Source organism: Narcine bancroftii, chromosome 2, assembly GCF_036971445.1.
Source record: "Narcine bancroftii isolate sNarBan1 chromosome 2, sNarBan1.hap1, whole genome shotgun sequence".
NCBI lineage: Eukaryota > Metazoa > Chordata > Chondrichthyes > Torpediniformes > Narcinidae > Narcine > Narcine bancroftii.
Window position 1 is genome coordinate 226,439,450 of NC_091470.1, and position 24,850 is coordinate 226,464,299.

Below are 24,850 nucleotides of genomic sequence, written 5' to 3' on the forward strand. Positions count from 1 at the left end.
AAAAGGATAGCAAGGGACAAAATTGATCCCCTTGGACATCAGAATGGTTGTCTATGTATGGAACCAAAAAATGGGGGGGGGGCGGTTAGGGGAGATCTTGAATGTTTTTTTTTGCATCCGTACTTAGTCAGGAAATGGGCACAAAGTCAAGTGAGTTTGGGAAAACAAGCAGTGAGGTCATAGAACCTGTACAGATTAAAGGGGAGGAGGTGCTTGCTGTCTTAAAGCAAATAAATCCCCAGAACCTGAAATGATATTCCCTCAGACTTTGAGGGAAAATAGTGTAGAAATTGCAGGGGCTCTGGCAGAAATATTTAAAATGTCCTTATGACAGGTGAGGCGCCAGAGGATTGGAGGGGAACTCATGTTGTTCTGTTGTTTAAAAAAGGCTCCAAAAGTAACCCTGGAAATTAGAGGCCATTGAGCCTGACATCAGTAGTAGGTAAATTATTGGAAAATGTTCTCAGAATTTGGATATACAATTATTTGGAGAGTCAGGGACTGCTTAGGGATAGTCAACATGGCTTTGTTTGTGGTAGGTTATGCTTAACTAATAGGAATTTTCAAGGACGTTTCCAGGAGAGTTGATGAAGGAAAGGCTGTGGATGCTGTCTAAATGAATTTTAGTGAAGCCTTTGAGAAGGTCCCACATGAGAGGTTAGTCAGGAAGGTTCAGACGTTTTTATGGTGAGGTAGTAAACTGGATTCGACAACAGGTGGCCAGAGAGTGGTGGTGGATGATTGCCTCTCGGACTGGAAGAATGCAACAAGTGTTGTGCCTCAGGTATCGGTGCTAGGACAATTGTCATAAATTTGATCAGCAAGTTTGCAGATGACACTAAGAGTGGAGGTGTTGTGGACAGCGAGGAAGGCTTTCAATTCTTGCGGATGGATCAGGACCAGATGGAAAAATGGGCTGAAAAATGGCAGACGAAATTTAATACAGACAAATGTAAGGTGTTGGATTTTGGAAGGACAAACTTAGAAGGGACACACATGGTAAATGATAGGACACTGTGGAGCACAGCAGAACAGAGGGATCTGGGAATCCAGATATATGGATCCCTCAAAGTGGTGCAACAAGTACATAGAATTGTAAAGAGAGCTTTTGGCATATTGCCCTTCATAAATCAATACATTGAGTAAAGGAGTTGGGATGACATAGTTAAGTTGTATAAGATATTCGTGAGGCCAAATTTGGAGTATTGTGTGAATCAAGATCACCTAACTACAGGGAAGATTGAAAGACTGCAGAGAAAATTTACTGGGATATTGCCTGGACATCAGGAACTGAGTTACAGGGAAAGTTTAAACAGGTTAGGACATTATTCCCAAGAACCTAAAAGAATGATGGGAGGTTTGATAAAATTATGAGGGGCATAGACAGAATAAATGTTGGTAGGTTTTTTCCACTGAAGGTAGGTAAGATACAAACCAGAGGTTAAGGGTGAAAGGGTAAAATTTAGGGGGAACATTAGGAGAACTTCTTCATACAGAGAGTGGTGGGAGTGTGGAACAAGCTGCCAACTGAACAGGTGAATGCGGCCTCAGTTTTAACATTTAAGAAGAATTTGGACAGGTTCCTAGATGGGAGAGGTAAGGAGGGCTATGGATTGGGTGCAGGTCAGCGGGACTAGGCAGAAGAATAGTTTGTCACATTCTAGAAGGGCCAAAGGGGGTCTGTTTCTGTACTGTAATCATTTATGGTTCTATGGAGAAACTCAGCAGGTCAGACAGCACCCATGGGTCCGAATAGTCAGTCAAAGTTCTGACTTGAAACATTTCTACCATTTTGTGGATGTGGCCGGACCTGCTGAGTTCCTCTAGCAAATCTTTGTTGGCTCAAGATATCCAGCAGCAGCAGTTTTTGTGTTTCTCTATTGCTCAGATTGGATCTTGAGAGGCATGATTTACCGTAATCACAGAGTGACATCACATTTCTGCAAGCTAACTGGTTTTGCTGAAAAGAGACACATTAATTCTCTCTTGGTTTTAAGTTATAGTCTTCTGTGGGAAGTTTTTGCCACCATTTTACTGAGCTGGGAATCATTCGGACTAAGTAAACCTCTATTCATAAAGATGTCTGCAATCAACACTAATTCAGCTGGAGTTGCCAAACACCAAAACCAGCATGAGACAGAAATCATACAATGTCGAGTTTAATCAGAATCTATTTCTAAACTGCACTCTGGTTTAAAAAAAAATCCCAATGGTCCTGGACAGAATTTCGAGCCATCACAAATTACTTATGACAAAACACTAAACATTACATAATCTGTCTAACTTAATAAAAATTTGGTTATCGCTTTTCATCTAGGAAATAATTATTGACACAGTAAAAATGTTACAAAAACATTTTTCGCCAAAGTAACAGTTTGGATTTAGAAAGATTCTAGTGTTTAAAATACTATAAATTTTTTAAAAAATTTCCACATCATGACCTCATCTAAATGAACGACTGACTGCCTGATAATTGTAAATGCAAGCTAATAAAATATTTAAAACGCATGATTATCGACTAAGATCAACTTTCGAGTTGACAGGATGTTGTGATAAATGTGGTGCCTAAAAATATAATGATTGTGAAGTACACTGAATAAAAATCCCATTGACATGGCCTTGCTGCCAGAAAATAGCTTCAAGTGTCTTGATCATTCCATGACCCACATAGCGAGTGCTTTGAAAAAATATAACTCTTGATTTCATGCATAGATAATTGGTCTTTTTAGATCTGTCTCAAAGTCTGTTCCCTAAACAATTCATTCCAATCCATCACAAGCATGGGATGTAGACAGCATAATTTGATACAAGTCAATGGTTGCAGCTAAAATATACAACCACATTGAATGGCCAACAGTAATACTAAAGAATACATTTGAACTGTCCCATTACAACTGATCTTTCTAGCACATACTCTGATACGGAGGAAATCAAAGTGGGAATTTTCTAAGCACTGGATCATGGAATGGTAAAGACAAAGTGGGATAAAGCAATCTCCAGGATTGAGCTGTAAAGTGAGCGATTTGATACAGCTGGAATGTTAAACTGAAATGGAGAGCCCTTTTGTTAATGCAGTAAAACCCCTTGAATCTGGCATCTATAGCGATTGGTAGATGCTGGATAAGTGTATTTTCCAGTTGCTTGAGATTGTGTTGCATGATTGGTGAACTAACCATTAGGGGGTGCCAATTTTAAATGCATAATTTTTTTCCTTGTAGCAAGTGGCTACGGCTACAGCTAGGTTATAGCTCTTGGTTCTAGCCCGAAGGCTGTAGCTCAAATCCATCGGAGAAGAAAGACACACACACCAGTAGAGAGTATTTGACATTGAGTTTATTCAGTGACAGCTCTGCCTTTTATAGTCAGCTTGGTTGCGTCTTGAGCGGCCAAGCCCGGCTGCGAATGGTTACCTCAGATGCCCGGGCCCCAATTGGACGCCCTGTGATCCACCGGCGGTGATTGGCCAGTTTCACCACTCTGCCGGCGGCCTATGGAAACAGGTGTTTCAGCCCACACAATGCTTTGCCGGTCGCCACATTTGACAGCCATTTCCTGGGTTGGTCTGAGGTGCAGGCCACTACAACCTATTTATTTTCCTCAATTTTTTTTTGCTGGTCACTTGAGGCTGCTGGTGGCTTGAATTCTGGATAACATGGGTTTTAAATTTTAAATTGACTGTATATTTACATTATTACATACTTACTCTCCCCTCCCTCAGTTATAGCCTCCCATCAATTCACTTAGTCTTCAACAAGCGAAGACTGTTTATGAACACAAACATCTCTCTACTACTTCAAAGGGTTTTGCTCCTTTTATACTTCTCTGAAATGAATTTCAACTCAAACTATTCTATCTACTGTTGTAAAGAGTAAAACTGTAAATGCAGTTATAATTATGGGGTGTGAATGTGGCTGAATGCGTGCTATTTTTACACCATGAGTCAGATGTATAAATATCTCATTCCAACACGAGCACATAATGTAAGCTGACATTTAGGTACAGTGCTGAGAAAATAGTGGATTATCAAAAGTTTTTCTGGATAAAATGCTTTCCTGACAATTCAACCAGGCATGAGAAATCCTCTGGTGGCATTCAAAGCAATGCTGAGAGTCGTCCATACCATTGCCAATTGAATCAATCAGGAAATGTTTTGCTTGGTTGCTGCTTGGAAGACCATTGTTGGCTTATATAACCACACCACAAGCAAAATCAATACTTCACTTGAAAAGTAATTTATTGCCAATTAAGTGCTTTGAGCCACCTGGAAACCAGAATGCTACTGAGAATACTTCCAAAACAAATTGAAAATTTGAAACTTGGGAGTGTTATTGTTGTGACCATCAGGCAACTTCTCCCAATGGAGTCTGTTGAAATTCCAAAATATACAATTTATTCAATTTTTGCTGCTACAAACATAAAGGTCTCTTTTTAACTTCATCATAATTTCATGTCATGCTGAATGATATTCTATTTTTGGTTCTACTTCTTTTTCCAGAATTTCAGCATCAACTGCTGCAAGGTTACATTTATTTTTAGAAAATAGTGTTCTTGATAGAAATCATTGCCAGGTTCTCTTATGTAATTTTTAACAAGTGTGTTGTCCTTGATAGATGTGAAGCAGCAAGAAGAATTTTATCACTCTTCAGTTGATAACACAAGTAAAGTCAGCCACAATGACCATGAAAGCTAGGTCAACGGCTGACAGGCATCAATGAAATGTAATATGTCCCTGGGGTACAACACCATGTTAATACCTCTCCACAATGATATCATTTCACCCACAAAAATGTACTGCAAGTGGACAAAGCTGCACTGAGGTCATCTACAAATCAAATACTGCTAAATCGACAGCAACAAATTTCAATGGGCACTCGTTTCATGCAAGATTATTTAACAAGTGGGAAAAGTGGGAAGATGACGAGCTGACTAGGATCTGCCAATGAAGAAGTCGAGAGTCTAGTAATGAAGTGAGGAATGGAGTCCCTGATCTTTAAGTCTGATTATCATTTTAGAAGGTATGATGGTATTAAACACTGAGATGTAGTCAATGAACAACAGTCAGATGGAGGTGACCTTACTGGCAGACCACAGGGCAAGCAAGATGGCATCTGCTGTGGACCTGCTGAGGTAATAGGCAAATTGAAGAAGGTCCAGGTCCTTCCTGAGGCAGGTTAATCTCCCCTAAAACCAGCCTTTTCCAGCACTTCGACACAATGGGCATCAGTGCCACGAGCTGGCAGTTGTTGAGGCAGGACCTCAAATTTAGCACCAAGCTCTCTTACACAGCACGACTCCAACCTCTCGTATACTTCAGAGACATACATAACTAACACGCACATCAAAACACGGTGGGGTGGGGGGGGGGGGGGTCGAGGAGGGGGGTGGGGAGCTACCATAGTTGTTTCTGCAAACTTCTCAAGCTCATTGACAGAACTGGCAAACCGACATCAACCAACGGCTGAGGCCAGGCCACCTTCTGCAGAATCCAGCCAAAGTTCAAATTGATTGTCAGAGTACATGCATTCCTGACATTCATTTTCCTGTGGGCCAGTCGGAATGTCTAATTTCCAGCACTGCAAATTATTTCCAAAAGAACAGCAAAAGCACTTGACATGCAGTCCTAACGATTCCTTGAAAAGGTGCATCACCTTATGCAACAAGTTTGAACTAGACTCTGCCAAACGACATCTGCTGAAGAGACAACTCTGGAAATCCCCTGTATTTCAGCACATATAACCACTGGGGTCAGGGAATATTGCATCTGCCTGGTGACACATTTTTCTCATCCCGATATCCTGGATATTTCACTAATATTCATACTGGATGTCAACAAGAGTGGTGATTACATACCTTATTTTGATGTCATCGTTCTAACTTAAATGCCCAACCTTCCACAGGGTCTTCCAGTATCCCAGTACACGAGGCTACCCACTTCAAAGCACAGTGACACAGGTCTTCTATTTATCACACAGATAGTGCTGGTCGAGAAATGGGTGACATTTCACATGGTTCATATGTCACCAAGGAGAAGAAACAGATGGTGGAGATAAATTTCTACAGAGCTGAAACCAGTTGTACCACCTCAACATATTTTGAACAATGCACTTCTACATCAGAAAGAATATGTGAGGTTAAAGAACCCCAATGATGTTATGTAATCTTGCCAAGAAAGTGGAGCAGGCTGTCTACTGCAGGTAAGGTGCTATAGACATTTGAACTGCTACCTTCATCCATGAAAGTATTCTTGGCAATTCAATAACTTCACGAAGGACCCCATGATGGTCAGCATGTTCACATTTAATTGACTGGCTGATGTCGAAATCATGGCCATTTGGTGAGCACTCTTCAGCAGAAAACAAAACACTCATTGCCTGCAACGTGTTTCTTGAAGGTATTGATAGGGATGATGGGGGATACAGGACATAGAATGGTAGATCTAATCCACCTCTTGACAACTATTCCACCCCCATCCTCTTCTCCGTGAAAATTCAACAACTTGAGCTCGTCCTTGTAGGAGGACAGCATACACCTGCATCTATGGTGCTGAGGTGGAGTTGGTCGAGAGCTTAAAGTTCTCAGCAGTAAATAGATCCAACCACCTTGTTTATTATGGCCTGTTAACACACCAATGCTTCTTCTACTTCCTTAGAAGCCTAAATAAATAGGTCCCCAGTGCCTCCAATAAATTCTTATACATACATCACAGAAAATATTCTTTCTGTCCACCACATCTTGGTCCGGGAACTGTTCTGTCCAAGACCACAACAAATTGGAGAGAGTTGTGAATGCATCTCAGGCCATCACACAAACCACCTCTTCGCCGTCTGCACTTCCTTCTACTTCGAGAAAGGAGACAACATGCTGTAAAGACACAGCCCACCTGCATCTTCCTCCCAGTGGTGGGCAGAGATACGAGTTTGAAACAAGGACAATGAAATTCAAGGACAGAATCTTCCCTGCTGCTGCCAGACCACGGAATGGACCTCTCCTTAGTAAAGCGATGCTGCCCTTGCACTGTTTTAATGGAACTTAATGTCTATAACACTATAAAATACAAAATTCCAAGTTCAAAGACAGCTGTGTTAAAGGATGTGCAACCCATGTTGTGCCCAGCCCACCACATGGAAACACCCCACACTGACTTGCAAACCAATTGAGTTGGGTATTGAAGTCCAATTATAATGCTTTTCTTTTATACAACCTGTGACAGCATCTCTTACATATGACGCTCCTTTGTTGATGAATATAAACGGTAAGAGCAGGGAGGTGATTCTGAGGTTTTATAAGCCACTGGTGAAACCTCACAGAGTATTGTTAGCGGTTTTGTACCCTTCATTTAAGAAATAATATGCTGACATTGGAGAGGGTTCAAAAGAGATTCACTTGGATGATTCCAGGAATGAAAGCATTATCATACAAGAAACGTTTGACATATCTTGGCCTGTATTCATTGGAATTTAGGAGAATGAGGAGGGATGTCATTGAAACATTTTGAATATTCAAAGGCATGGACAGAGTAGACCAGTGGTCCTCAACCTTTTTCTTTCCACTCACATACCACTTTAAGTAATCCCTAGGCCAGTGGTGCTCTGTGATTAGTAAGGGATTGCTCAAGGTGGTATGTGAGTGGGAAGGGAAGGTTGAGAATCACAACTCCAGACCTAATTGTTACTGAAATATTTTGCTTGAGAAAAATTGTCATGGGCCCATTTCCTTTGGAGTTCCGAAACTGTGTACATAACAAGTCAATGAGGTACGTTCAAAACAGTGGTTTTCAAACTTTTTCTTTCCACCCACATACCACCTTAAGCAATCCCTTACTAATACAGAGCATCTACAGCATAGGGAATACTTAAAGTGGTATGTGGGTGGAAAGAAAAAGGTTGAGAACCACTGGAGTAGATGTAGAAAGGTTGTATCCCATTGTGGGAGAGTCTAGGGCAAGAGGGCACAACTTCAGGATTGAAGGGTATCCGCTTAGAACAGAGATGGGGTGGAATTTCTTCAGCCAGAGGGTGATAAATCTGTGGAATTTGTTACCACAGGCAGCTGAGAAACGATCATTGGGTGTATTTAAGGCAGAGATTGATAGGTTTATGATTAGCCAGGGCATCAAAGGTTATGGGGAGAAGGCCAGGCAGTGGGGCTGAACGGGGAAATGGATCAGCTCATGTTTGAATGGCAGAGCAGATTCAATGGGCTGAATAGCCTATTTCCACTACTGTGTCATTGTCTTATGAACAGAAAAGTCACATTTGGTCATGCACAATGACCATTGTCTTATGAACAGAAAAGTCACATTTGGTCATGTTCGCAAGTTGTTGTTGGAGTTGGTCCTGAACTCACAACCACCTGACACTGAAGCAAGACTTGCACAATGACCATTTCAAGCTACTGCCTAATTAATACAGGATTTTATCCTCCACTTTGTGCATGTTTCTGGCTTCTCCCCATAATCCCCTGGATATCTCAGTGCACAAAATTCCATCAATCGCACCTTGAACATATCACCTCTCCTTCCCAGGAGCTTTTTTCTTAAACATAACAAACCTTTAGGAAGAATGTTATCACATGTTCAAGGTTCAAAACTAAGGAAGTGGAAGTCAGGCTACATATGACATCACATACAACCCTGAGATTCTTTTACCTGTGGGCCAGGCAGAATTTCTACTTATCAGTGAATGTAAACTGTACTCCAGACAAAGATATATATATAAAAGAGAGAAATTTAAAGGAAGAAAGAAATGTAAACAAACTGACTGTGCAATACAGAACAAAATAGATAATGTGCAAAGTAAGAGACCTTAAATGAGTCTCTGATTGAGTTTTCTGATGGTGGAGGGGTTGCGACTGTTCCTGAACCAGGTGGTGCGAGTCTTGTAGCACCTATACCTCTTTCCTAATGACAGCAACGAGAACAGAGCGTGTGCTGGGCCATGTGGATCCTTGATGATAGCTGCTACTCTCTGACAGCAGCGTTCCCTGTAGATGCTCTCGATGGTGGGGAGGGTTTTGCCTGTGATGTCCTGGGTTGAGTCCACTACCTTTTGAAGGGCTTTACGCTCAAGGATATTGGTGTCCCCAAACCAGACATTGATGCAGCCAGTCAGCACTTTCCATCACACAGCTGTAGAAATTTGCCAGGGTTTCTGGTGTCATACCAAACCTCTGCAAACTCCTGAGGAAGTAGAGGCGCTGAAGTTCTTTCTCCACGATGCCATTAGAGTGTTGGGTCCAGGAAAGATCCTTCGAGTTAGTGACTCTCAAGAACTTAAATCTGCTCACAAAGGGTGGTCATTCCTAGTCCTCCTGAAGTTTATGATCATCTCCTTCATCTTGTCCACGTTGATTGTTACTCTCAGGTTGTTATTCTCATACCATGTTACAAAATTTTCCACCCCTTCGCTGTAGTGTGACTCATCATTGTTGCTGATGAGGCCAACTACTGTTGTGCCATCTGCAAATTCGATGACACTGCTAGAGCTGAATCTGGCGACGCATTCACAGGTCAGTAGCATGACTGGGAACAAGCTGAGCACATAGCCCTGAGGTGCGCCAGTGCTCAGTGTGGTGATGCTCAATGTTCTGCTACTGAGCAGGACAAACGCTTGACGTAAATTTGCTTTTTAATGGCTCTTGCTTTGTAAGTCAAGAAAAATAATCCCTTATATATTACAAGATAAAGGATATGCAAAACCCTTATCTCCAACTTAGTTTTCTTTTTGATAATGGAGCGGCATTTTAGATTATATTTCAGCTGAAGACAAATGAATTTTATGGTCCACATACACACATAATTTTCAGCACAAATACATTTGATAAATTACTAAAAATACCTCTCAGCATAACTGAGCTCCTTCTTGCCATCCTGTGTTTCAGTGCGCTGGGATTGGGCAAGCAAAGTATGTCCATACAGCTTGTCTGGGCTGACAAGAATATTATCTCTCCATCGCTGGCTCAGTGGTTTGCAGATTCCTTTGTGCTTGAATTCAAATTTTCAAGCATTGTAGGGATCCTTTTTGAATTACTTTCATAATCTTTGATTTATTATGAAGGTAGAACTGTTGATTAATGAGGTAATTTATCACACTGATAAGAATTCTGCCTTCCTTTTTTTTGGCCAAACAGCTTCTTTCTTGGTAGTGGGTTTAGATTTTCCCCTTTTATAATAAAATATTAATACAAAATAATCTGTTTGATTGAGAATGTAGGGTTGGATGAAATGATATGATTTAAGTGTAATGCATATTTTTGACTTTTAAAATATATCCATATGTACTCTGCATTTTTGGATGTGAAATTTCAATGTTAATAAAAATATTGAAAAAGAAAGAAGACTCCTTTGTGCAATAAATTTTGAGACTGTGTTATTCAACTAGCAAAACAAATTAAATCAGTGCATAATGTTAGTATTTTAAGTTCTCTAGATATAGATTCATTTTTGACATTAGAAGGTTTAGATTCTCTCTCAGGTGCACACTCACACCTCATTTTTGGAAAGCAAGCCCAGGTTAATTGGTATATTTAAGGTAGAAATTGATAGGCTCATGATTAGCTAGGACATCAAAGGTTTATGGGGAGAAGGCCAGGCAGTGGCGCTGAGTGGGAAAATGGATCAGCTAATGATTAAATAGCAGGGTAGACTCAATGGGCTGAATAGCCTATTTCTGTTCCTGTCTTATGGTCTTATAGGATGTGAATTGTACACAACTGAAACATGAGAGGGGATGGCAGACCAGGGGAAGTCAGTAAATCCAGAAAAACTCCATTAATTGGAAGTCAATACATGTGTCGGAAATTCAATACCATTTGCAAAGGCAACATCTACTTTTACAAGGCATGTCAGTTTGGTGGTAGCTCTACCTTTATCAGAGATAAGAAGCAAAGTGTTGTCGTGGGAAACACATGATCATCTTCCTATATTTTTCATATCGATATTTTCCCTTCCAGTGGACTAAAGACATGGCATTCCTACCTTATTTTTCTCAAATAGCTCGCATTGCATTGCCTTGAAGTCAGAATCATTTAAATTTGTGGTCTGTTGGCTCCTCTTTGCCAGCAGCTTCTCCAGCTCTTCAATCTGGGCTTTCAGTTTCTTGTTGTCCCTCTCCAGCCCCAGTTTCTCCGTCTCTAACCGCTCTCTTTTCCCCCATTCTGCAGTGTTCTCAGCCTGAAGTCTTTCCAACTGTAAATAAGAAGAACATAACTTTGAGTCACTAATCAGAGCAGCAAAAAATGTTTTGACTTTTCAACATACAATAAAACCCCTAGTATCCGGCACCTAAGGGGATTAGAAGGTGCCAAACATGCAAATGTTCTGTTTGCTTGAGACTCACTTTTATAATGCCTAACTATGTACCTGCATTAAGAATAAACATTTTAAAAAAGACAAAAGACAGTGAAAAATGTAAACTAATGTATTGTAGTACTTATATAAAGTTCACTTTAATCAGGTAATTCCCGTAATTTACAAAATTTAAATTCAAACCCTGACCCCTGGTACTGTAATAGTGTTCCACTAACTACTATGTTAACCATGTCATCATCATAATTACCCCCACTTCACAAAGTTTACAGATTAAGTCTAACTAATATACCTAATATTAATGAAGATAAAGAGTCTTACTAGGCTTAAGCTGGGGATTCAAAAGTCCAGACAAAGATGGGAGCCAGATTTAAATGTAACAATAGAAGAGAAGAATTGGGCTGATCTATGTCGAGACTGCATGACTAATACGATAAATTTAAGATATAAACTGGTACAATATAATTCTATACACTAGCTATAACCCACGCTACAGAAATTAAATAAATGGAAATTGGATTTATCAGATCAGTGTTTTAGATGTGGTGAAGAGGTAGGAACCTTCTTACATTCAACATGGCCTTGTGATAAAGTAAGACCTTTTTGAATGGATTTAGAGAATCTTTTTTTAAACAAATTGCAGAAGTCCAATTTCCACTAAATTCAGAGATGTTTTTATTAGGTAATATTGCAGGGATAAAACCTCAATTGAAACTAACTAAATACCAGATAGAATTTGTTAAAATTGCATTAGCAGTGGCCAGAAAGTGTATTGCAGTTGCTTGGAAATCAGATTTATATTTAAGTTTGGAACTCTTTGGCTTGGCTTCGCGGACGAAGATTTATGGAGGAGGTAAAAAGTCCACGTCAGCTGCAGGCTCGTTTGTGGCTGACAAGTCTGATGCGGGACAGGCAGACACGATTGCAGCGGTTGCAGGGGAAAATTGGTTGGTTGGGGTTGGGTGTTGGGTTTTTCCTCCTTTGCCTTTTGTCAGTGAGGTGGGCTCTGCGGTCTTCTTCAAAGGAGGTTGCTGCCCGCCAAACTGTGAGGCGCCAAGATGCACGGTTTGAGGCGTTATCAGCCCACTGGCGGTGGTCAATGTGGCAGGCACCAAGAGATTTCTTTAGGCAGTCCTTGTACCTTTTCTTTGGTGCACCTCTGTCACGGTGGCCAGTGGAGAGCTCGCCATATAACACGATCTTGGGAAGGCGATGGTCCTCCATTCTGGAGACGTGACCCATCCAGCGCAGCTGGATCTTCAGCAGCGTGGACTCGATGCTGTCGACCTCTGCCATCTCGAGTACTTCGACGTTAGGGATGTAAGCGCTCCAATGGATGTTGAGGATGGAGCGGAGACAACGCTGGTGGAAGCGTTCTAGGAGCCGTAGGTGGTGCCGGTAGAGGACCCATGATTCGGAGCCGAACAGGAGTGTGGGTATGACAACGGCTCTGTATACGCTTATCTTTGTGAGGTTTTTCAGTTGGTTGTTTTTCCAGACTCTTTTGTGTAGTCTTCCAAAGGCGCTATTTGCCTTGGCGAGTCTGTTGTCTATCTCATTGTCGATCCTTGCATCTGATGAAATGGTGCAGCCACTTCATTGTAAATTTGTGGTATAACCATAATAATTTGGGTGGAACAGTTAGCATCGTGGTAGGGAAATGCTGTTACAGAACTAGAAACTGGGGTTTGAATCCGACACTGTTTGTAAGGAGTTTGTATATTCTCTCCATGTCTGCAAAGCTCCCTGAGCTAAAGCATGAGAATTTATAAATTTCATGTGTTCCACAGTAAATTTCAAAAAATATATTTCAAAATTTAACAGAGAGCTTTCAATAAATGTGTGCTATTTATACATGCTGTGTAACTAATGATAAAATATTCAAATATATTAAGATATATCTCTGGATTTATCACTTTTGGGTCAACATATGCAGGCCATTAAAGGATTAAAACTTCCTCACTATCAATCACAATACCCTTTATCAGGAGATAACTAACTAGGGTTGAGATTTCGGCAGCATTTTGATGTTTCTCTACTCAAGTGCTCTACCACTGATGCCTGTAGTGACCAAGCATCCATATTCCTTTGTTTGAGACACTATACCCATGATCAAATATGTGTTTCTTTAAAAGGCCAAGAAAATTTGAGGCCCTCATACTGAACTTGTTAAATATTAAATAATGTCCAGAGCTTGGAAAGATCATTATGAAGTTCCATCAATTGTTGTTAGGATAGTCACATGACTTTTGTAAATACACTTCTAAATCATTATCATAATTGGTGGATTAGTCCTGATAGAAGCACCATTGTGTTGGAACCACTGTATTACTGTTTGTACATGTATGGTTGACCTGCCCCTTGCTGATTGTGCCTGTGACTCCTCCCCCTTTGATTCCCCTAATAAAGGCAGCCACACCATAACTGCCCCTCCCCCAGAACAAGCTTGGGTCATGGATCAGCAACATGAGACGTGCTATCAGTTTATGGTTATAAAAGCCTATCAGTCAGGTAACTTCTAGTCTTTGACTTTCTTCTTCTTTGGCTTGGCTTCGCGGCCGAAGATTTATGGAGGGGATAAAAAGTCCACGTCAGCTGCAGGCTCGTTTGTGGCTGACAAGTCCGATGCGGGACAGGCAGACACGATTGCAGCGGTTGCAGGGGAAAATTGGTTGGTTGGGGTTGGGTGTTGGGTTTTTCCTCCTTTGCCTTTTGTCAGTGAGGTGGGCTCTGCGGTCTTCTTCAAAGGAGGTTGCTGCCCGCCAAACTGTGAGGCGCCAAGATGCACGGTTTGAGGCGTTATCAGCCCACTGGCGGTGGTCAATGTGGCAGGCACCAAGAGATTTCTTTAGGCAGTCCTTGTACCTTTTCTTTGGTGCACCTCTGTCACGGTGGCCAGTGGAGAGCTCGCCATATAACACGATCTTGGAAAGGCGATGGTCCTCCATTCTGAAGACGTGACCAATCCAGCGCAGCTGGATCTTCAGCAGCGTGGACTCGATGCTGTCGACCTCTGCCATCTCGAGTACTTCGACGTTAGGGATGTAAGCGCTCCAATGGATGTTGAGGATGGAGCGGAGACAACGCTGGTGGAAGCGTTCTAGGAGCCGTAGGTGGTGCCGGTAGAGGACCCATGATTCGGAGCCGAAAAGGAGTGTGGGTATGACAACGGCTCTGTATACGCTTATCTTTGTGAGGTTTTTCAGTTGGTTGTTTTTCCAGACTCTTTTGTGTAGTCTTCCAAAGGCGCTATTTGCCTTGGCGAGTCTGTTGTCTATCTCATTGTCGATCTTTGCATCTGATGAAATGGTGCAGCCGAGATAGGTAAACTTGTTGACCGTTTTGAGTTTTGTGTGCCCGATGGAGATGTGGGGGGGCTGGTAATCATGGTGGGGAGCTGGCTGATGGAGGACCTCAGTTTTCTTCAGGCTGACTTCCAGGCCAAACATTGTGTTAGTTTCCGCAAAGCAGGACGTCAAGCGCTGAAGAGCTGGCTCTGAATGGGCAACTAAAGCGGCATCGTCTGCAAAGAGTAGTTCACGGACAAGTTTCTCTTGTGTCTTGGTGTGAGCTTGCAGGCGCCTCAGATTGAAGAGACTGCCATCCGTGCGGTACCGGATGTAAACAGCGTCTTCATTGTTGGGGTCTTTCATGGCTTGGTTCAGCATCATGCTGAAGAAGATTGAAAAGAGGGTTGGTGCGAGAACACAGCCTTGCTTCACGCCATTGTTAATGGAGAAGGGTTCAGAGAGCTCATTGCTGTATCTGACCCGACCTTGTTGGTTTTCGTGCAGTTGGATAATCATGTTGAGGAACTTTGGGGGACATCCGATGCGCTCTAGTATTTCCCAAAGCCCTTTCCTGCTCACGGTGTCGAAGGCTTTGGTGAGGTCAACAAAGGTGATGTAGAGTCCTTTGTTTTGTTCTCTGCATTTTTCTTGGAGCTGTCTGAGGGCAAAGACCATGTCAGTAGTTCCTCTGTTTGCGCGAAAGCCGCACTGTGATTCTGGGAGAATATTCTCGGCGACACTAGGTATTATTCTATTTAGTAGAATCCTAGCGAAGATTTTGCCTGCAATGGAGAGCAACATGATTCCCCTGTAGTTTGAGCAGTCTGATTTCTCGCCTTTGTTTTTGTACAGGGTGATGATGGTGGCATCACGAAGATCCTGAGGCAGTTTACCTTGGTCCCAACAAAGCTTGAAAAACTCATGCTGTTTGGCATGCAGAGTTTTGCCGCCAGCCTTCCAGACTTCTGGGGGGATTCCATCCATACCTGCTGCTTTGCCACTTTTCAGTTGTTCGATTGCCTTATATGTCTCATCCAGGGTGGGAACCTCATCCAGCTCTAGCCTTAGGGGCTGTTGAGGGAGCTGGAGCAGGGCGGAATCTTGGACTGAGCGGTTGGCACTGAAAATAGATTGGAAGTGTTCTGACCATCGGTTGAGGATGGAGATCTTGTCGCTGAGGAGGACTTTGCCGTCTGAGCTGCGCAGCGGGCTTTGGACTTGGGGTGAGGGGCCGTACACAGCCTTTAGAGCCTCGTAGAAACCCCTGAAGTCGCCAATGTCCGCGCTGAGCTGGGTTCGTTTGGTGAGGCTAGTCCACCACTCATTTTGGATCTCCATGAGTTTGCGCTGAAGATGGCTGCATGCGCGACGGAAGGCTTGTTTCTTCTCTGGACAGGACGGCTTTGTAAGGTGAGCCTGGTGGGCAGCTCGCTTCTTTGCCAGCAGCTCCTGGATTTCCTGGCTGTTTTCGTCAAACCAGTCCTTGTTTTTCTTGGAGGAGAAGCCCAGTACCTCTTCAGTGGATTGCAGTATGGTAGTCTTCAACTGATCCCAGAGGGTTTCAGGGGACGGGTCCGTGAGGCGGGTTGCATCGTCGAGCTTTGCTTTGAGGTTTGCCTGGAAGTTTCCTCTCGCTTCGTCTGACTGCAGGTTTCCAACATTGAACCTCTTTCTGGGGGCTTTATTGTTCCTGGGCTTTGGTTTGAAGTGAAGGTTGAGCTTGCAGCGAACCAGCCGGTGGTCAGTGTGGCATTCCGCGCTAGGCATGTTGTAACTAACTAAATACCAGATAGAATTTGTTAAAATTGCATTAGCAGTGGCCAGAAAGTGTATTGCAGTTGCTTGGAAATCAGATTTATATTTAAGTTTGGAACTATGTAATGCAGAAATGTATAGTTGTGTTCCCCACGAGAAAATTACGCATAATTTAAGGGAAAAAAATGAAATATTTTTAAAAGTATGACACCTGTATCTACAAAAAAAAAGAATTTTTAATTTTTTAGATTTCTAATTGTTCTTCTTAACTTCTAAGACCTGCTTGGAATCCTATTAATGGTGAAATGAATATAAGTTTTAGATTAGATGGATTCTAACATTTCCAACAGTCCATTTCTTTTTCTATTTATCCTTACTTTTCTCTCTTTTTCTTTTTTTCTTTCTATTCTATTTTATTTTCTATATTCCTTTTTTTCTTTCTTCATCATTTTTGGGACTTTAGGGGATGGGTGGGTGGAGGGGGTCATGGGGTATTATTATCATGTATTTGATTTTTTTTGAAAAATTTATTTTTCATTTGCATCAATACATACATAAATTCTTCATCACATAACAATACAATAAAAATTATATATTTTATTTTTATCCCCCTCCCTCCAAAGAGAGAGAGAAGAAGGAGAAAACACATGAATTTATTTATCATTCACTATTCATATATTCCTAACATATTATTCTATCCTGTACATATTAATTGTGAGGAGAGAGTGTTATGGATGATGTGGACGGACTCTTACTGATGAAATCTATATATGGTTTACAAATCATATGAAAATTCTCAGGTTGATTCCTTCAATTATAAATAATCTTTTCCAATGGTATAAAGTTTTGAATTTCCGTATGCCATCTATCCAACCTAATAAAATTATCTGACTTCCATGTCACTGCCATACATTTCCATGCCACTGCTATTACTACACTCAAACATTTTTGTCGATATTTGTCTAACTTCAATTTATTATCAATGCCATATAAACCACCAAGCAAAAATATTCTGGGATCTTTTGGTTTCTGAATCTTCATAATTTGTCCCAATAATATATTCAAGTCTTCCCAAATTTTTCCCACTTTTTCACAAGACCAAACTGCATGTAATAAGTTTCTTTGTTACATCTGCAACATTTGTCAGAACAATTTAAATTGAGTCCATGTAATTTATATGGAGTGTAGTACAATTGATGTAAAGAATTATATGGTACTGTTTGATATATAACATTATTTGCATTGGTTACACTCTCCTGGCACAATCTTGACCAGGTCTCATCATCAATTTGTATATTTAAATCTTTTCCCATTTTTTTTGACTTAAATAGTTCCTTTTTCTGCATTGTCTTGTAATTGTATATACATATTAGTAATACATTTCAGTAAATGTATGAATTATTAAATCCTCAAATTGGCTCTGTTTCGGAAGTCTAAAATTTGCGCCTAACTTCTTTTTAAAATTTGATTTAAGTTCATAGTATGAAAAAATAGTTTTATTTGGTATATTGTATTTCTCCTGCATTTGTTCAAAAATCAAGAAAAAAGAACCTAAGAAACAAATTTTTAAATCCTCTTTATCCCATTATTGTGCGAGATATCAAAGAAAGGATTATTTAAAGTAAAGGAATAAGTGGATTCTGCTTCAACATCATCTTAGCTATTTGGTAGTTCTTCATTCCTCTTTGTATATGAATTTCATTCCATATCTTGAATAAATGTTTTAAAATTGGTACTCCTTTCAAATGTTCTTCATTTATTTGATATGGAATACATTATTACATTTGTATTTTGAAATCTATTTAAATGCATGCATGTTTAAAAACCTTAAATAAAATATTTTTTTTTTAAAGTCTTACTAGGCAGGGATGGAGAGACACTTTGGGAGAGTCGCCCCGGCAGCGAGTGGCACTGGCCGGCTTCTCATCCTGGGTGCTGCCATTTTATTCAAACACAACTTTATTGAAACTTTATTCAAACAGCTGCTGAGGGCAGCGCACAATCAGGGAGCTCCGCTGGCTGAATATTTGCTCCCATCTTCACTTAGGGGTTGTGTGTTGCTTTAGAGAACTTTGACAATTTTAAATGTTCATTTACATTTTTATTTATTCTTAGTCATTTTTTTAAAAGAGTATTTATTTCCTCAAAAATTTTTTTCGCCAGTTGCTCAGAGTTGCCCATTGCTTGAATTCCAGATTACAGGGATATTACTGTATACAATATTTATTCCACAAAAATAGTAATTTGGCATAATCCTGGTTTTTTTTGCTTAACTTTCCCCACTCTGATCTCTTGAGGTAATACTCCTTAAAAATTAGCAATCCATCGGTCACTCACCCAGGGCAAATTTTAGTGCAAGGCCTTAAACACACCTTTTAATATGTTATTATCTTTAGCTAAACTTAGGCTCAGGGACAAGCAGACAAACCTAAGTTAAGATTCCTTTATTGTCATGTACAAGCACACAAAATAAAATAACAAACAAAATCCATCAACTTTTGTCTGTCGTAAAGGCACAGGAAAGAGCAGCAGCTTGAAAATCAAGATTCTTGGAAGGCTCTGCAGTTACAAGATCCTCTCAATTCTCCTCATCTTATTCCCCTGCTATTTATTCTTTCTTCTGCATGCCTGTCATGTCCCAAGTGAGCCTTCGAGCCATCTCCCTATACCAATGGGTAACTAATCGGCTAAGCCCACCTCTGGGAATGTGGGACGAATCCGGAGCACAGAAAAGAAACTCACATGCAACCTTGGTGCTGAAAGGATTAGAGATCAGGTAAAAACGCAGAAATGATGGAGGAACTCAGCAGATGTATAAATGACATTTTGGACCTGAGCCCTTCTTCAGGCTACGAGTTAAAAGCAGGCAACTGATAAATTTGGGCTCCCTGCAGCAGTTCGCCCATTACATGCCTCAAAGTATTAATCACACTGACCTATGGACCATGCAATTTTGGGAAATCAAATAACCAGAGAGGAAAATTAAAAATGACAAATTTTACAAATTAACAGATAAAATTTGCAAAATACTCCTTGGAATTTGTAAAATTAAACTGAGGTAACATGTTTTCTACACAATGTGAAAAGCTGTAATGTATTTCCACATGATTAATTCAAAATGTATTGACACAAACCAAATGAACAATAACCCAGTTTAACGAAAATTCAGTTTATCATGGGCTTTTGTAACAAGAGCTGTGATCGTCAATACATCAATCATTATATTTAGACAATGTCCAAGTACTTCACTACAATTCAAAATCAACACCAAAAAATGGCTTTTCCTGAGTTTCAGACAGTGTGGAAAGTTAATTATAACATACTAATTGCAAATGGAGGAACACAATGTTAATGTGTAAAAAAATTAACCTTCAGAGACAATCAAAAACAATGCATAATTTCACCATTTTGAAAGGTCACCAATAAAAGATCATCGCAACCTTGAATATATTCATCAGAAATGAGCTCTACGTTGGGATGAGAAAGCTAATAATCTCATGAGGAAAGATGATCATGCTTTTTTTTTAATATGCATTAAAGATTTTAAAATTCTTTACCCCTGCAATGAAGAATTTGAACAGCTGTGAATGCTTTCTTTCCTCATTAATTGTGTGGCGGTTTCTGTGTTCTGCTGTGACAGTTAATTTTACTTTTAGAAATGTCAATTTTGGATCAGCAGATGGAAACCAGTAATCCTGCTTCATCATTGCAGGGTCCAAACAGCCCTTTACAAATATTTCACAGTCACATTAAATCAAAGAAATATTAACCAGTTGCTTAAAAAACAGAGATTGATAATTTTGCAAAATACAGTATATTTTGATCGAACTACAAAATTGATTCATTTCACTGTCTAATGTGGTTAAGTAAAGATTATATACATGTATTGTGTTTGCCGATCCCCCCTGGGATGGCAGCCAGGGCAGTACAAAAAGGATCTTAAGCTTTTTGCTTTTGATTAAACAATGGCCTTCAACGTAAAATGCCAATCATTGTCAATCAGGCTAACCTGAAGAGTCTCTCACGACTGACCACCAGCACATCATATGCAAAACCGGAGGAGCCAACACACTCAACCACTGCTACACCACCATGAAGAACGAATACCGAGCCATACTACGACTGCACTTCGGCAAGTCTGATCACCTGGCTATACTTCCCGCTGAAAAGCAGAGATTGAGGACTATAGCACTGAGAGGACATAGAAACATAGAAGATAGGAGCAGGAGTAGGTCATTCGACCCTTCGAGCCTGCTCCGCCATTCAACGAGATCATGGCTGATCTTAAAGTTCAGTACCCCGTCCCCGCCTTCTCTCCGTAACCTTTAATACCCTTATACTGAAGAAATAGATCTAATTCCCTCTTAAATATATTTAATGAACCTGCCTCTACTGCCCTCTGTGGCAATGAATTCCACAGATTCACCACCCTCTGGGTAAAGAAATTCCTCCTCATCTCGGTTCTAAATGGTTTGCCTATTATCCTCAAACCATGGCCCCGGGTTCTGGATTTTCCCATCATTGGAAACATCCCATCTGCATCCATTCTGTCCAGTCCTGCCAGAATTTTATATGTCTCTATGAGATCCCCTCTCAATCTTCTAAACTCCAGCGAGTACAATCCCAATTTGCGCAATCTTTCCTCATAAGTCATTCCTGCCATTCCAGGTATCAGCCTGGTGAATCACCTCTGCACCCCCTCCATTGCAAGAACATCCTTCCTTAGATAAAGTGACCAAAACTGCACACAATACTCCAGGTGGGGTCTCACCAAGGCCCTGTTCAGCTGCAGTAAGGTATCCTTGTTCCTATACTCAAACCCTCTTGATATGAAGGCCAACATACCATTTGCCTTTTTAATCGCCTGCTGGACAATGAAAGTATGGTTGAGGGAGGTAGAGGAGCACCTGAAGGACTGCTTTGAATTGGTGGACATATTCAAGGACTCACCCGTAGTCCTGAATGAATAAGTAACACGCGTCATCGACTTCATCAAGACCTGCGAGGATAAGTGTATGCCCACGCGCACATACCGGGTTTTCCCCAACAAGAAGCCTCGGATGAATCAGAGGATTTGCAACCTGCTGAGGGTGAGATCAAGGGTGTTTAAGACCAGCGATCCAGATCTCCACAAGAATCCCAGTTATGACCTGTGGATGGTTATCTCTGCAACAAAGAAGCAATTCTGGAGGAAGCGAGAGACAGAGACAGAAACACGCCAGCTATGGCAGGGAATGCAGTCCATTACAGCTTACAAAGCAAGGTTAAACAGCATAAATGGTTGTGATATTTCACTACCTGGTAAGATGAAAACTTTCTATGCTCACTTTGAGAAGCAGAACTCAACAGTACTGACAAGAATCCCTGCAAAGGCTGATGACCCTGTAATATCTATCTCTGAGGCCAATGACAGAACATCATTCAGGAGGGTGAATCCTTACTAGATGTCAGAGCCCGATGGCGTTTCTGGCAGGGTACTGATAATTTATGCCAGCCAACTAGCTAGAGTGTTCAAGGACATTTTTAAACTCTCACTGCTGCATTCGGAGATTCCCACCTGCTTCAAAAGGCCACCAATTATCCTGTACATAAGATGAGCTGAAATTTGATAGAGGTACTTGAAATTATGGGGGGGGGGGGGTGAGGGGGGAGAAATAGAGAGAGTAAATGTAGATAGGATTTTCCACTGAAGGTAGGTGAGATGGACACCAAGAAGACATGGGGACACAATTAGGGGGAACATTAATGGGAAATTTCTTCACACAGAGTGGTGGGATTGTGGAAAGAGCTGCCAGCTAAAGTGGTGAAAGTGGGTTTAATTTTAACATTTAAGAATTTGGACAGGTACATGGATGGAAGGGCTATGAATTATGTGCTGGTTAGTGGAACTAGGCATTAAAATAGTTCAGCATAGTACAGAAAGGCCGAATGGTTGGTTTCTGTGTTGCAATGTTCTATGGTGATAGTGAACTGCCTCTGACCAGTAGCATTCACATCTACTGAGATGAAATGCTCTGAGAGGTTGGTCGTGGTCAGAATTAACATGTACCCAAGTGAAGGACTCGACCTGTTGCAATTCATCACAATCGCTCCACATCGCTCTGGATCATCTCAAAAACAGCAACTCATACATACAGCTGCTGTTCATCAACTACAGCTCAGCCTTCAATACCATTATTCCCTCAGTGCTGGTCAACAAGGTGCAAACCCTGGGCCTCTGCACCCCCCTCTGCAATTGGATCCTTGACTTTCTCATTGGAAGACCACAGTCAGTACAAATTGGAAACAATATCCCCTCCTCACTGATGATCAACACAGATGCACCCCAAGGACATGTGCTTAGTCCACTGCTCTACTCATTATACACCCATGACTGCATGGCCAGGCACAATTCCAATGCCACCTACAAGTTTGCAGATGAAACCACAGTTGTCGGCAGAATCATAAACGGCAATGAGGAAATGTACAGGAGGGAGATAGATCAGCTCGTTGGGTGGCGTCACAACAACAACCTTGCACTGAACGTTAGTCATGAGATGATTGTGGACTTCAGGTGAAATCAGGAGAACATGAACCAGTCCTCAGTGGTCAGCAGTGGAGAGAGTCAAGAACTTCAAATTCCTGGGTGCCAACATCTTTAAATATTTGTTCTTGAATCTCCATGTCGATACAATCACGAAGAAGGCTCGCTAGCAGCTATATATTGTGAGAAGTTTAAGGAGATTCGGAATGTCACTAAAGACTTTCGTAAAATTCTACAGGTGTACTGAGGAAAGCATTTCTGTCTGGTTGCATTACTGTCTGCTATCGAGGTGCCAATGCTCAGGACAGGAAAAGAAACTCCAGAGGGTTGCTAACGCTACCTGTGACATTTACAGGTCTTCACTCCATTGAGGGCATCTACAAGAGGTTCTATCTTAAAAAAGCAGCATCAGTCGTCAAGGACTTCCACCACCCAGGCCACGCCCTTTTAAGAACAAGGTACAGGAGCCTAAAAACGAGGACTCAGCAGGACAAGGACAGCTTTTCCCCACTGCCATCAGATTCCTGATTGAACAAAGAACCACAGACACTGCCTCACTTTGCCTTTTACTTTATCTTGCACTATTTTTATTAATTTTGAACTGTGGTTTATATTAATGTTTGCACTTTGACACTGCCACAAAACAATGAATTTTGTGACATGTTCACATAAAATTCTAATTCTGATGATAAAGCTAGTGAGGTGATACAAACATGGCCATCCTGGAAGATGTGTACCGGCCCCAACGAACATACTCTACGCCTGGTACCTGCTCAGGAGACTTGACAGACTGTTGGAGGAGAATAATGCCTCCCTTATCAGGATCATGGAGGTGGTCCACTCCCTAGAAGCTGCAGCTCACCACATAAAAGACTTCAATGCTTGCCTCCCCCAACCTCCGGCCTGGCCGACGTCAAAGACAGCAGTCGCTGAGGGACCCCACATGGAAGAGATGATCGCCGCCGACGCAGTCCACTGCTGTAATTACTGTGGGTCCCGGTGTGGGTTGGACAGGTGCACCCGAAAGAACTGCCCTGCGAGGAACTCGCATTGCTCCTAATGGAACAAGAATGGCCACTTTGCTAAAACATGCCTCTCCAAACACACCGGGAGTGCTGCGGCCCTCCGTGACATTCCAGGAACCCCTGCCAACTGATCTTCCCACATGCAGATGCTGGGCAGCACCAATTACTCCGCCCCACCACTTCCATCTGCACTGATGACGTAACTTCTGGCCCAGCCATCCAGCCACACTGCCGCCATGTGCTCATCACAGGCACCGCCATCTTTCATCGTTCAACTTCTGCTCGCACCGATGATGTCATATCTGGTCAAATCGCCCGACCATGCCAACCCCATGTGCATTTCCTGGGTGCTGTCATCATGGGCTAGCCGAGCCCCAACCACCCCAACTCAACCGACATGCCGACGACGTGGTCAACACGCATGTGTGCAAAACCATGACCTCGCTGCACCCCATGCTCCAAAAGGCAACCAGTATCCACTACTTGCCACAACCATCGGGGAGTAGCAACTCGGACCTTGAGGCGGTCCTAGCATTCCCCATGGACTCAGGCGCTCAATGTTGGACATCATTGTCAACAGTAAGGTAATAAAATGCCTGTTTGATAGCGGTAATACTGAGAGCTTTATGCACCCAAATGTGGTCTGTTCACTGAATCTCAAAGTATACCCAGCGAACTTCGCTATCGCCTTCGCATCCCAGGACCTCTCCATCATGGCACCAGGGTGCTGCTCAGTGAAGTTGACAGTAGTGTCTGAGTTGACAGAGGAGGGAACATATCAAGGGTTCAGGCTCCTGGTCATGACCAAGCTCTGTGCCCCTGTCATCCTGGAACTTGACCTCCAATGTCACCTCCACAGCCTCACCCTTACCTTTGGTGGCCCACTCTCCTCACTCACCATCCACAGCACAAAGCCAGCAACCGCTGCCAGTACACCTGTGGGCTCTCCACC

The 24,850-nt window shown here is 41.8% G+C and overlaps 1 protein-coding gene across 8 annotated transcripts in view; it reads right to left on the reverse strand.

Annotated features, from left to right (window-relative positions):
- LOC138755103 (coiled-coil domain-containing protein 102A-like) overlaps positions 1–24,850 on the reverse strand; it is a 656,806-nt gene that overhangs the window by 243,050 nt on the left and 388,906 nt on the right. For all 8 annotated transcript variants that reach the window (XR_011352030.1, XM_069920398.1, XM_069920404.1 and 5 more), the window contains one exon: positions 10,976–11,185. Coding sequence is in view for 7 of the 8 variants with exons in the window: in XM_069920398.1 (XP_069776499.1) it covers positions 10,976–11,185 (210 nt within the window). In the remaining variant the exon portion in view is untranslated. The remainder of the gene's footprint in view (positions 1–10,975; positions 11,186–24,850) is intronic.